This window comes from Elgaria multicarinata, chromosome 2, assembly GCF_023053635.1.
Source record: "Elgaria multicarinata webbii isolate HBS135686 ecotype San Diego chromosome 2, rElgMul1.1.pri, whole genome shotgun sequence".
NCBI lineage: Eukaryota > Metazoa > Chordata > Lepidosauria > Squamata > Anguidae > Elgaria > Elgaria multicarinata.
The window spans coordinates 25993081-26006991 of record NC_086172.1 but is presented as its reverse complement, the minus strand read 5'-3'; the positions used below and the strand labels follow the sequence as shown (position 1 = coordinate 26006991).

Here is a 13911-nt window from a genome sequence, read left to right as displayed (position 1 = left end):
TATTAGAAATGCATAATACAGCTATTTCTCACCCCGACCAATTTCCAAGGCCATTGCTCTACTGGTTCATCCACTGAATCTAGGAAGAATTAAACAGAATGGAAAATTAATACATCAGGGAGCAATCAAGTAGGTATTACACAATGTTAGGCCTGAAATCCTACAGGTTTCTTTCTAATTAAATTGAATTAAATTATATATAAATTATAGCTTTGAGTTAATCTTTAACAAACGGCATGGCCTAAACAGCCAGGATTCAGTTAATAAGCCATTAGTTCTGTACTCATCAAGTACGTTTAAACCAATGTGGTCATAGGCTAACCAAAAACACTACACAGCACTTAGACCTAATAATCTCTGGAGATCTTCCAATTATATCTCCTGGTTAAATCTCTGTCTGATCACTTTATGCGTAGGAGAAAAGAGTCAATTTATTGCACACTTGTGATTGGCTACTCACAGAAGTTTACTGGTCCTTTACATGATTTCGTCAACCTCCAAGATGTCTCCCATGCTTTTCCCTGTTTATCCCACTTTTTAAAATATTAGAGACAAACTGGAATATTAAATAAAAAATGTCCCTAGCATGTAAAGGTGGTGCAGCACTACAATATAGGAAGCCCAAGTAAGACTGCCAAGAAAGGGCATTTCAATTCCATGTCAAGTGCTCGCCGCATAAAGGAGACCATCCTAATCACATCACAGGCCATGTGCTCAACTTCCATTATCTTCAGCCAGCATGGTAACAGAAGTGATAGTTCAACACTTCTGGATGACGTCAGGTTGGGGAAGACTGGCCTAAAGTGACCCATGCTTTGACAGTTTCCTCCTTCCTTTCTAGGAAAATCCATGTATTATCCCATGCAAAATGTTTTTGGTGGGCATTTTCTCCCAGCAGAGAGGACAATCTGAAGGCACTAAAGAGGAATTTGTATTGTTGATCTTGCTCCTAGGGGGTGTCTATATGGCCTATTTATAAAGTCATGGCTGCATTGTGGTGCTGCATTGTTTATGACGCAGCTGCCAACTTGTGGCCACGTCAGGCTTTCCCTCCTGAAACTGTGTGTTTTTGCAATGCTGTTTTACGGTTACTTTTTCAATTGCCCCAATGTCACCACATTGTTTCCTCTGTCTGTCACTGGTGGACATAGGGGTGGTTCCCAGTGCAGGGTAGGCGTAGGAACTGAGGCAGGGGCTGGCTGGACAAGCTGATTAATGGCCATCATGGCCGTATTACAGTCTGGGGAACAAAATTAATGGCAGTTGCAATGTCTAATGCATGAATTAAAGGAATTGTAGCAATGGTTTTAAACTTGCGCAGAGTTCCCAGAAAATCACAATAATAAAAAAAAGGGCTTCGCAGTTTTTGGTCTGCTGCCCATTTCCGCCGTCTGACTATGGCGCTGCAACTTCCTCTCTGGATAGTCTGTGCTTAGTCCTGGCATTTAAACATATTGATGCTGCTTTGCAGCAGCGATGCCACAGGTTTTTGGAGAAATCGGGATGCAAAGCGTCCTCCTATAGAAACAGCCCTAGTGAAGGCTGTGAAAGGACTGGGTTATCTTCAAGCTCACTTGTTGTGTTTGTTCACCTCTTGGCGCTTTCCTTTTGCACAGGATACGACTCTCTGTGCACAGTGCCAGTTTTTGCCAGGGTTCTTCAATGCTGAATGCTCTGTGAGTCCATGCAACTTGTGCAGTCCCCCAAGGCTAAAGGCTGCTAAATGTGGGGGCTTCAGGATGTGTATTTCTGCTTCCCCACTGAAAAGAAACTTTTAAGTAATGAAGGAAAAGCCAATTAAGAGAAAAAAAGTTTCTCTTCAAAGAAACCACAGCTTGCATTTTACAAGGCCTCATGCAGCTAGAACAATATAGCTGTAATATCCTTTGGCCTTTGTTTAAAATGGGCCCATCCTTTTTCCAGTGATAACTTCTAAAGATTTTGTAACAGTTAATGCACACACATCCCAGGTTCAATCCAAGATCTGCCTACCTCAAGAGGAAGGGCCCTGTTGGAGTTAGGCCCCTCCAGTTGACACATCACAGCTCACTTTATTCAGCAGGGTCTGCTGACACTTTGTGTGATTTTTTTAGGGGGTTGGTGGGGCAGCCATAAGAAGGAAGGAACAGAGAATCCCACTTCTGCCAGTGCAGTTGATCCAGTGCAAAACTGGATATAACTCCCCATCTCAGCACTTTTGCAGGATATGGAAAGGGGTTATGCAACTTTGCCAACTTGCTATTCTTGAGGCCCAGTACACCCCACTGTTTCCTATATGATTAATCTGATTTGGGTAGTCCTTGATTTCCTGGTTCTTCTGGAGAGGCAGCAAATAAACAACAACCCTGCGGTCCCATGTAGTCTTATGCCAATAGCTTCATGGCCTATTATGGTCCCTGCCTTCCACACAGCATTCCTACCACTGGCAAAGTAGAAACAGAAATAAATAGACCACAGTTGGGCTACTTGTGGCCCTTCAGATGTTTTGGTCTGCAATCCCCATCAGCCCTAGCTAGCCAATGGCAAGGCATGACAGGAGTTGTAGGCCAAAACATCTGGAGGGCCACGAATTGCCCATCGTGATATAGACCATGCACTCTATGTATTTGGTTAAAAAAAATTGAGTTAACTGATGTCACATTGGCTATTTCATTATTGTATCTTGTCCCCAAGTGCCAGGCTAAGCCAGGAATTAAAAGTGGAATGACTATCTGTGAAGAGCCTTTTCTTCCTTAACATACCATGTTTTGCTTCATTTTTTTTATAGAACTCATGCTCTTAGAAATAATTACTATTAACAAGTTATATTGTTTACCTGATGGTTTCGGTGCCACCAACTCACCTGAGATTTCCACAGAAACTTCAGTCCTAGAATACGATTCCTTTGAAATTGTGGAGGCAATGTATCAAGAACAAATTGATAGTCACTCGCTCTTATAAATCTTTGTAGTAATAAGAATGCCATACGAATACACAAAAGTAGTGAGCTTAAGATAAAGAATTAACTTAAGAAGAATATCATTATGTCGAGCAGAAGGGAGCAAATCCCCATCTTACCATGCTTGCAATTGTACCCTATGAAGGTTCTTTGATAAATCCAATTTCCAAATTGGTGATCTCTTTTATACACACCTGCTTTACATATGAAGATACTGGTCTAGTACTCTAATAGGCAAACCAATATCCTGCAAATGGAAGCCCGTACTTGCACAGGTGCTGCACACATACACCTGTATGGGTGGATAACTCCAATCTTGGCAAGTGGTGTCATTATTCATATTGGCTCAGGGGCTTGAGAAGCTCAAGGCGAACAGGGATAATGCGTCACTTGGTCCCATTAGCTCAGCCTTTCTCAACCTGGGGCGCTCCAGATGTGTTGGACTACAACTCCCAGAATGCCCCAGCCAGCTCTGCTGGCTGGGGCATTCTGGGAGATGCAGTCCAACACATCTGGAGTGCCCCAGGTTGAGAACCACTGCATTAGCTGAATATGAGTGGAGTGCGAAGGGGTAGAAACTGGCAAGGAGTCACTCTAGTTCTGGGCTATAGCAACCTCCTGCAGTCATCCTACTCCCTAAAATGGCAAAAACTGGTTCTAGCATTATGTGCCCCTGGCCATCCCCCAAACATTGGCTAATGGGGAGGATCCCTGTACCCTATGCTAATGGAGTTCAGGCCCAATACTTACAGATTCCAAATCTATCCTGTGATGATGACCATGATATAATTATGATGTCTGTAGCTGCCCATTTTTTACCTGGGTCCCTTCAACTCAGTGGTAACTACTAGTGGCAGCTATATGACGTTTACAGTACCGTTTTTGTTTATATTTTCCTTTTCTTCAGCACTCTAAAATCTTGTAGACAAGACACAGATGTTACCAGAAAGACAAAGGCACTTATTTTTTTGTGGACCTGGAATTTTAGGATATCATATGGCCAAGATGTATAGTGGCAAATCACTAGTCTATGCAAACCATCATGAAAAGATGACTGAATAATTAATGGGCATAGCTCAGCCTTATACATTAGCCCTCAAAGTCTGCAGATAAGTTCTTGTTGCACTCCATCCCCTCTTGTGAAGAAAACCAGGCAGGTAAAACATTTTGCAGGCTAAAGACCAGCGCTCCCTGCCTCCTCCACCAGCTCACTTGGTATCTATACTGAGCGCATCAGATAAGGCTTTGCCTCCTGCGGGACCTGCACAGATGCTCTGGTATGGATCGCTCTGCCTTCACCATTGTTGCCATTGGTTCCTAGGCTAGACACGCAAAGGAGCTAAGGCCCTGTCCTGAGCATAGAAACTAAGTTCCATCCCTCTACCACCTATGGCAAGGTGATTCTGTCAAAACAAGGCTGACTTAGCTATTCTGCAGATGCATCTGGGGCATTTAAAACACCAGTTGAGCTGTCATGGCTTACCCCCAAGGAACCCTGGGGCCTGTGGTGGAAATTTTATGTGAGAGATCCTCAGGCTGAGTCACAAAATTACACTCCATAGGATTCCCTGGGTAGAGGAAATGACTCTTAAACAAGTGTAAGTCCGTAGCATAGATTTACTCTGAGAGGATTGTTAAAAGACTGATGTAGTGTTGTTGTATCATTTCCACAATACCATGCCCGATCCCACCTTGAGAACACACCTATTAATTACTATATGCAGCGACTTCAAAAGTGGAAGAATGGAAATATGAAAGCTCCAAATACTTTGTCCATTAGAAAAGGATGAATAACTGTTGGAAGTTGTGACATGTCTTCCATCCAAGATGGAGACATTTCTGCATAATAGTTAGATTATATATTTATAAATGGGAGATCAAATATCTGACTTTCTTTGTCCCAGCAGCTCTGGATGAAATCTCAAACCATCACAAAACCTGCTAGAACCTTATTTGAATGCCTTCAGACCCATCCGCCCACATTACATCTCGATGATTGTGACCATGCAGATACCATGATTTCAACACTAGGATTTTTTTTCTCCCCTTCACCTGCTTTTTGTAGCATCTTGCCTGATGAAGAGATCTGGAGCTCTAAAAAGCTTGACATTTTTTGTAACTTTTTGTTTGGCCTAATAAAGGTATTACACTAATACAGATTTTAGAACATGTTCCATATTATCAGTAGCTACCTGTATTGGTGGTTCTGGCAGATATTCTATTGCAGATTCTTTTTTTTCTATGTTAGGTAGTTCCTCATGTACCACTTTGCTCCCAGTACCTGCAAAAGTAGCGCTTTCAGAATCCCCAGTCTCAGAAAATTCTGTTGTGACTCTAATGGATAGAGAGGTTTCAGACTCATGGTGAACCTTTTCTCTTATAATTTTCCCTCCCAGGTTCTCTCCGCCATCTGAAGATCCTGAAGAACAGGTAGTGCTAGATGTTACAGTTAGTGGTGGAATAATAAAGGTGTTTTCAAAAGATTTATGAAGTTCTTTCGTCTCTACTGATTCTGAATCTGAATCGGTTTCTTCACAGGATGGCACAGATGCAGGAACACGCAAATACAGGCTTGATACCTCATGTGGAACGTTTTCCGATTTCTGTAAATAATAATAATAATAACGACAACAAATAATGATCACCAGCATTGATTAAAGAATATGTACTAAAATGGAGTCTGGATCAAGTGCAAACTGTTTTCATAAATATTTGGGTCTCAACTTTAATACATTTCCTTGACAAGCATTAAGACACAGCTCTGCACTAATTTGGCATTTCACTGGTGAAGAAGAAACATAAGGAACTCGATAAAAACAGGCTGCTTACCTGTACAGAGCTTCGTTGCGGGAACCTTCCATAGTTGAGATTTTTGGCGGGAGCCCTCCCCCACCGCCATACTGCACATGTCTAGGAGGGTTCCTGCCCAACTCCTCAATTCACTTGAGACCCCATTGCTGCTCGGGAACCAAAGGATTGAAGTGACAGCCTCTGCATCCATAATAAATTTGATCGATACCCAAGCAGGGATGGTGGAAGGGTTGTGTGACTGCACAGAACCACAGTTACAGGTAAGCAACCTGTTTTTCTTCTTTGTAGTCTCTGTGCATCACACACATGGGCGACTAGGTAGCTCACTTACTGGAGGCAGTGAGGTGTCTTCAAATGAACACAGAAGACAGTATGGCTCTCCGAAAAGAGCAATCAGCTCAGGATCGATGTCCAGTCTATAACGGTGAACAAATGTCATTGGTGTCGACTAAGTCGCTGTTCGACGCAACTCCAGAATGGAGTCCCCAGGCTGAAAAGCTGATGACGTTGCCACGGCTCTTGTAGAATGTGCCCTAAGTGCTGTAGGTGGATCTAACTTCGCTAATTGAGATGCTAGCTGTATGGACTGCACAATTCACAAAGACAGTCTTTGTGCAGAAGCTGGGCAGTGTGTGTGAGAAAGAGAATGTGGGGTGGTTCTGGCTTCACCCCCTTTCAACTCCAGCCTGCCTCCAACTGGCTCTCCAAGAGAATGTGGACCTCAAGATCAAAAAGGTTCCTTTGCCCTGTTTTAGGATATTAACTTTCCATGCTATAATTTAACATTAACCAAGACCCTATTCATTTAAAAATGTCCGATGATGGGGAAAAAACAAGTATCAATATAGGGCTCATCTACACCTAGTAGGATGTTCCGCTATGAAAGCGGTCTATAGAAGGTAGGAGCCACACTACTGCTTTATAGTGGTACTGAAGTGCACTGACAACTGTTGGAGCCCAGGACACATCTACACCAAGCAGAATATAACACTATGAAAGCGGCATGAGGTATGTGTCAATGGGCCCCACTTCAATACCGCTATAAAGCAGTAGTGTAGCTCCTGCCTTTTATATACCACTTTCATAGTGGAATATCCTGCTTGGTGTAGATGAGCCCAGCGTCTCTTTTCATCATTTTATGCATTTCAAGTCCCGCTGTCTCCGTACTCCCAAATAAATTCAGGAGAGTGCTCTGCAATAACTTCTTTAATAGTAGCAATACCACAGGGATTTTGTTTTATAACACAATTTATCAACAATGCTACCCATACCTGAATTTCAGCAGGTTTTTCTTCTTCCTTAATTACTGTCTCTGTAGTTGTAGAAAAAAAAAGTATTAGAAAACGTTATATTTTAATAAACAGGTAAATTACATTTTAAAGGGAAGCTGGCATGCTAAAGAGCTAAGGGCTATCTTCCAGGCCATCTTTATTTGGTTCTTTGCCTTCTGGGAAAAGTCAATTTGCCTTCTGGGAAAAGAGTGTTCTGTGTTCAGCCATGCCCACCATGGCAGGCATTTTATGAATAGGCAACCTTCATCAAGATTCAAGATGTGCCCAGCAACCAAAAAAAGTTTGCAGACCCCTAGGGTACATGTATTTGTGGGGTTGAGGGGGTGTTCTCCCCGGCTATGTGTTTATGTGTATTTGGGGTCGGGGTGTTGCTGTCTGGGTGGTTTTTGCAGTGGGGTTTTTATCTGACTAACCAGCTTTGCTTCGAGGAAACTGGTATTGTGATAATGTCAGATATGTGGTTTGGCACAAGATTCTGTCTTGTATTCAGTTTCTTCAGCAAATTAGCCCCTTTAGTTTTCCTTCTCAGCTTTCTTTCCGGTCAATGAATATTTTAGGGTGCAATCTTATGCACTGTTTCCCAGCTAACCATGATGGAAGTTGTAGGGCTTTTTATGTCTAAACATGCATAGGATTGCACCCTTATTTTGTTAAGGGTATCAAAGTCTGGTTTGGCATTTGGGGGCTCACACGCAACCTCTGCTTGGACTCAATTTCCATCCTGGGCAAGTAAAAGGGCTGGAGACCCCTGCTAGTTTTCCTTCATTTGTTCAGTTCTTTCAAATTACTTCTATAGTTTTACAGGGCTGATAATTATCTCTGTGAGATGTTATCAGCCACATGTCTATAACCTCTGGGAAGCCAGAAGGCTCAGTGAGGTTAGCTGAATTTCAGGTGGCCTCCTGTCAACTATCTCCACAGTTTTAATAACATACTTCCAGCCTGACTAGAAATAATAATAATAATAATAATAATAATAATAATAATAATAATAATAATTTCAAACATGGTAATATTGAAGTTTGGAAATACACATGCCAGTATATGCTGACCTGTAATGAAATTACCCCTTCCACCCTCCACCCAAGATATGAATATGAAAACATGAATATTCACTAAACCTGTGGAAGAAATTGTATTTTGTTGAACAAGAGGGTGATGTATCCTCCCAACAATTTCTCTGAATCGAGACACCTTGAGGGGAAAAAAAGGGTTTAAAAATTAAGTAAGAAATACAGCGCTTGCCAGTATACACAATTCTTCCTGCTGGTGATAACTGAATTGACACCTCATAGTGAATTTTTATCTTCTACCTTGTTTCTGGAATTGTACATTTTATGCCTTAACAATTAAATAAAATGTAATTATTTCATGCCTGATAGCTACAAAAATGTAATCAAAAAGGGCAGGAAAGAAGCTGGATGGAAGGGTTTTGATTTGAGTAGACAAACAGAAGGAGTGCAAAGCAGCTCCTCCATCCATCCAGTCCTCCACTCCCAGGGGCTTCCTATACGCGGGGTGGTTGCAAATCTGCGCTGCATTCGTTATATGACGCAGCCGCCAGGGGGCTTTCCCACAAAGCTGTGCTTTGAAAAAGCCAGGGACTTATCCCGCCTTTTTCAGTGGGAACGAGGTCAGTACCGCTCTTTTGCTGTCTGACCTAGCTCCAGGGCCAATCCGGGGGACAGTCCTGGTGGAAGGCGACCAGCGATTGGTCGCTTTCCACCAGGAAGCGGGCAGGGGGGGGGCAGCTCCAGTACCTGGATGACCACTGGAAACTCTGCGCTCCCTCCTTGGCGTCAGGATTACCTGACACCACCCCAGAAAGTAAACCCATGGGTTTTAGGGGGAAGGCAGTGCCATTTCAGCACTGTGAAGACAGCCCCCCCCCCCCAGTTTTCAGATGCCTGCAGCTGCTTTTTGTAAATTAAACACATATACACACACTCACATTGAGAAAAATTACAGAACTCCCTTTCACATGTAGTTTGGCTCTCAGTCAGTTTCATAATTTTTGCCTTTCTTTTAATGCAGAATTACCTTTGTTTGACCAGGTGTTATTTTTGGTCCCCTTTTTAAGATCAGTTGGTCTAAATAATCTGCCTTTTCCCGCCATGTTTTCAGATTCCGGTATTCGTTTTTCATTCTTTCCAGCCTAAAGAGCAAAATAAATAAATAAATAAAAGTTCAAATGTGTGAATGTCTTTGCCATTAGCTAACGAAGGACAATATTTCATTCTGATCCAATCTATGAACTGAAATACCTGGAACTGAGATGCTTTAATTCTGTTGAAGCTAACTGTCCAATCCACAATCATGGAATAAGCAGAGTAACATAGAGGCAAGCTAAACCAGTCCTACTGAAGTCACTTGGACTAAATACCCAACTGACTTGAAACCAAGGATTTGTTACCTAACTGGGTTATACATCGGGTTGCTGATAACTTAAGAGCGTCATCAGACAGAGGGAAAATCACGTTTCCCTACTGTTGCATTGCTCCCCTTCTGCTGTCCCACAACAGGGACAAGCAGTTTCCTTTCTTCACATGGTGAAGTAAGAGGAAGCAGCAACAACCACATGGCCCATTCAGTGGGTGTTTTTACCGTGCTGCTTTTCTTGCACACAGCAGGAAAAGGTGGCAAGTTTCGTTTAAAAAATATTGGATTTTCTGGGGGTGGGGGCTGTGATGGCAAAAAGACCAGAAGGTTCAGGAGACGTGCAGGAGGTGGATGTCGTCATCAAAAGGACCCATGAAAAACCAAGAGTGGCCAATAACGAGCATGCAATAAAACACTCATCTGATGATGAGCTTAGGCTAGCTAACCTAGCATATTCTAAGTACGACACAGTTGAAAACACTGGTGTTTGTAAGACCATGCCTGAAGAAATTTGCTATGGTCCAGGAAGAAGGTAATAACAATCAGCTGTTGCAAATGCCATGCAACACCAGGCACCTTTTGATTATATTATTATCTGGCTCCATTTCAATCTGGCTTCAGGAGTGGTTTTCATCGGGTTTTCTCTTGCTTCCCAGGTATACAGGCTGTCTCTAAATGAGCATGACTGACCACTCACGGAAGTTTCCAGGTCGATTTCATGATGTTATCAGGCAGGATGTCTCCTGCTCTCCCCCCCACCCCTTATTCCACTGTCAGAAAACACAGATAAAATCAACTTTAAGAAAATAAATCAGGCAAATCACTCTGTGTATTGATGGCGTTGCACTATAATTTCACCACTCGATGGAGGTGTTTCATTGATTTGAATGGAAGTTCAAACTCAAGGCAGAGATAGGAAGTATCCCATTCAAGCCAAGTGGCTGCCCATGTAATGAGCTCACGAGGATTTTGGTATAAAAATGGAAGCAGAAAGCAGCAGTTTTTTTGGTGTGTTTTTAACGTAGAGAAGCTCACGATCTTGAGTCAACTGCAGTGAAAACAAGCAACTAATTGTGTTACTGTTCTTAAAGCTAACCCATACGTTCAGTGCATCACAAATCGGCTCTGGTTTTCCTTGCCTGCTTAATACTTATCTACAGTGAAATGATGTCACACTGTGCATGGCAGAGGAGAAATGTCCCACAATGAGGTAAAGTGAACATTAGATTGTTATTAGATAATTAGTGATTGACATAACATTCTCTTTTCCCTTTTTGCATCAAAATCAAAGAATCTTATAGTCATAACTGTTCATTGCATTTAAACAGGGATTTAATGCATAATGGAGTATGGACCATATTGAAAATTATGTGAGTTAATATTACCTCCGCCGTGGTGGTTCTCTTTGTTAGAGATATGGCACTTTAAACACTTTGTGATAAAGGGGAAATTCCCAAACATGTTCCCAAGTAACACTAGATTTGGTAAGAGCCAATCCCTACCCCCATGTCAGTGCTTTAGACACCAAGTCTACCTAATCAGGGAAGAGCAATATCCAGGATTGATCTACTGCTGGGCCTGGCTGTGGGACTAGGGAAAGGTCTTCAAATTGCTACACCAGAACTTTCAAAGTGCCATGCCAAAGTCCTGCTGAAAAGGTACCTCGATGCACTTGCAATCCACCTCCTCAGTTGAACTTTTGCATGAGATCCAGATTTAGTCAAGCTTAAGAGTAGACTCACTGAAATCGAGTGTTTCCACTTGTTTCAGGACTTTCCCTAGTAAGCGCCAAATCTCTCTTGTATATCAATGAGACTCAAGATAGTTGTGACTAACTTAGCTCCCATTGATTTCAATGGGTCTACTCTAACTATGACTAAATATGGATCCAACCTTTTTTTCTTTTCTTTTTTGCAGACTAAAGGAATGCTTCCTATGCTCAGTTTCATTTAACAAATATTAGAATCTGTTGTGTGTTTTTTTAAAAAAAGATACTGCTATGGGATTTGTGTTTTTGTTTTCATCTCATTCCTTGCCTCTCTTGGGGCGGCTGTTTCAAAGCTCTCTGAAGGCTTCTGAAGTGTTCTGAACTTTCCTTAGGACTGTCCAACTCAACATTCCCGACAGTAACATTTAGGTCTGGAGATAAGAATGCAGGATAATCCATGCGCTGTGGTTTGATGACATTGCTGCAAAATGAGAAAATCAGGGCATTCAAAATACTACCAGCCGTAGAAGCAATCCCCAGCCAACACATACACCCACCCACATCTAGAATGCTCCACTAGATGTTTACTGTTAGGTAAACAGACACCATTGTGTTTGGATGTACCAGGGGTCATCCCATGAACCTGATTGGTGGGAGATCCAGGACAGATAAAAGGAAGTACTTCTTCACACAGTGCATAGTTAAATTATGGAACTCAGTACCACAAGATGTAGTGATGGCCACCAATCTGGATGGCTTTAAAAGAGGGTTGGATAAATTCCTGGAGGCAAAGGCTATCAAGGGCTACTAGCCCTGATGGTTGTGAGCTATCTCCAGTATTCGAGGCAATAAGCCTGTGTGCACCAGTTCCTGGGGAACATGGGCGGGAGGGTGCTGTTGCACCATGTCCTGCTTGTCCATCCCTGGCCGATGGCTGGTTGGCCACTGTGTGAACAGAGTGCTGGACTAGATGGACTCTTGGTCTGATCCAGCATCAGGACTCTTCTTATGTTCTTATCTGTAATGAAACATCTCTAATGAAGAGATGTTTGTAATGTACATCTCTAATGAAAAAATGTTTCAAAGTAATTTCCTTGCGTAAAAGTAAATAAGAATATACAAGATAAGGCTGAAGATGCCCTTAACTTTAGATATATTTTTTTGATTAAAAGCAGTACAATTCTCAGGCTTTTTCAGCTAAGAAATCTCTTTATTCATTATCATACTAAGCATGTATATAGTGCTTCTATAATATTCAAGGCACTTCACATATTCAGAGAAAGGCAGAGGTCTCATATTGCAGTGATCTAAAAGCTTCCTGTCTGCTCCTCTCTCTCATATTATATATATATATATATATATATTATATGACTAGCTGTTTTTAAGTCATTACAGCTCAGGATTCCATTGCATATTGAATTACATCTAATCTTAGATGTCAAAAATAGTTGCCTTGTGGCATCTTTTCTGTCTTCTGGTGGGGGAACCCTCAGAAACATGGAATATTCCACAGCCTTGGCAGGATCTACACCTGGCAGTTTCAGCTGCAAAAGAAAAACATCACACTAAAATAAATAATGATGTAATATTGGATTGTTAATATTATCTATGATGCCATGCCCTCCTATGATTTCCCCATCCCAGAGTACACATGGGAGAGGAGACTGTCTTCCCAACGCTGTATGTTCCTGTCATTTCTCCTTAGTCAAAGACTTGAAACTCTTCTTCTGTTCACTGTCTTGGGGATGTTCTAGAATTGTAGACAATGTTCAGTAAGCTTATATATACCAGTTGCTGGCAAACATGGGCAAGAAGGTGCTGTCGCACCCGTGTCCTACTTGTGGGTTCCTGGTCAATAGCTGGTTGGCCACTGTGTGAACAGGGTGCTGGTCTAGATGGACCCTTGGTCTGATCCAGCACAGCTCTTCTGATGTTCTTATGTTCACTGCCTATGGATCTGGTTCCTTCACTATTTAGGATACAACATGAAGGGCAAGTGGGGAATGCCAGAATTATATTTCAGCACAGAAGTACTAGTGAAAGCCCTGCCTCAAACAGCAAATCCCAACACTCATCCAGGCCCTGTTTAGAAGACACTTTAAACCATCGTGGTTACAACCACAAAAGCCTTAACCACCGTGGCTTAAGGTGTCTTCTGAATGGGATCCCAGGCAGTTCATCCTACTTTGCCAATTCACAACCAGTTGGGAATGAATAGTTCTTGCTCTGATTTGACCTTTTAGGGTTATTGTTGTGTGTTTTTTAATAGATCTTGTTTCCATCAGTGCTGTGCATAGTAAAATTGCACTGCATTGCTGCATCTTGTTGCCTCATTTTAATAATATCTTCCCTCCTGCCCCTTTCTGTCTGAACACATGTAAAAGGGTATCTGTTGATGGAAGGTAACATACTGTATATATATTTTTTGCATTTGATGAAGTGTGCTCTGGCCTACAAAAACTTATGCCACAATAAATTTGTTAAACATTGCTGAGGATTGCATTATTAGGGGAGAATTTAATGAACGTAGAAAATAAATGGTACAAATAGTATGTCTCTGTTTCTGGTTATTGGGAGTTACCTTGAAGCACATAATCACATGAGTTAGTCAAGTATAATAAAAGAGGAAGGGCAACTGAAACTGCAGTAAGGTATTTGGTGGCTGGGAAATGTTGTGAGTTAAAGTCGTTTTTACTTCATAAACATCCATAGGATTGCTCCTGAAATGAAAGCTGTTGGATGCACTCTTAAACAGATCTACCATTCATTAAGTCTCACTGCAG

At 41.9% G+C, this 13911-nt stretch overlaps 1 protein-coding gene and 1 long non-coding RNA gene across 2 annotated transcripts in view; both read right to left on the bottom strand.

The window, feature by feature from the left end:
- The window catches only part of C2CD6 (C2 calcium dependent domain containing 6), a 33966-nt gene that overhangs the window by 8235 nt on the left and 11820 nt on the right, over window positions 1-13911 (bottom strand). The window contains exons 7-12 of the mRNA XM_063115885.1: window positions 12581-12672; window positions 11457-11609; window positions 9082-9196; window positions 8109-8235; window positions 7021-7061; window positions 33-83 (exon numbers count right to left, since the gene is read on the bottom strand). Coding sequence (XP_062971955.1) covers window positions 33-83; window positions 7021-7061; window positions 8109-8235; window positions 9082-9196; window positions 11457-11609; window positions 12581-12672 — 579 coding nt within the window. The remainder of the gene's footprint in view (window positions 1-32; window positions 84-7020; window positions 7062-8108; window positions 8236-9081; window positions 9197-11456; window positions 11610-12580; window positions 12673-13911) is intronic.
- Window positions 2855-7032, bottom strand: LOC134392120 (uncharacterized). Its single transcript, XR_010025028.1, has 3 exons — window positions 7021-7032; window positions 5131-5541; window positions 2855-2882 (listed from the first exon to the last, which is right to left on the bottom strand). It is a non-coding gene; the product is annotated as an uncharacterized LOC134392120 (long non-coding RNA).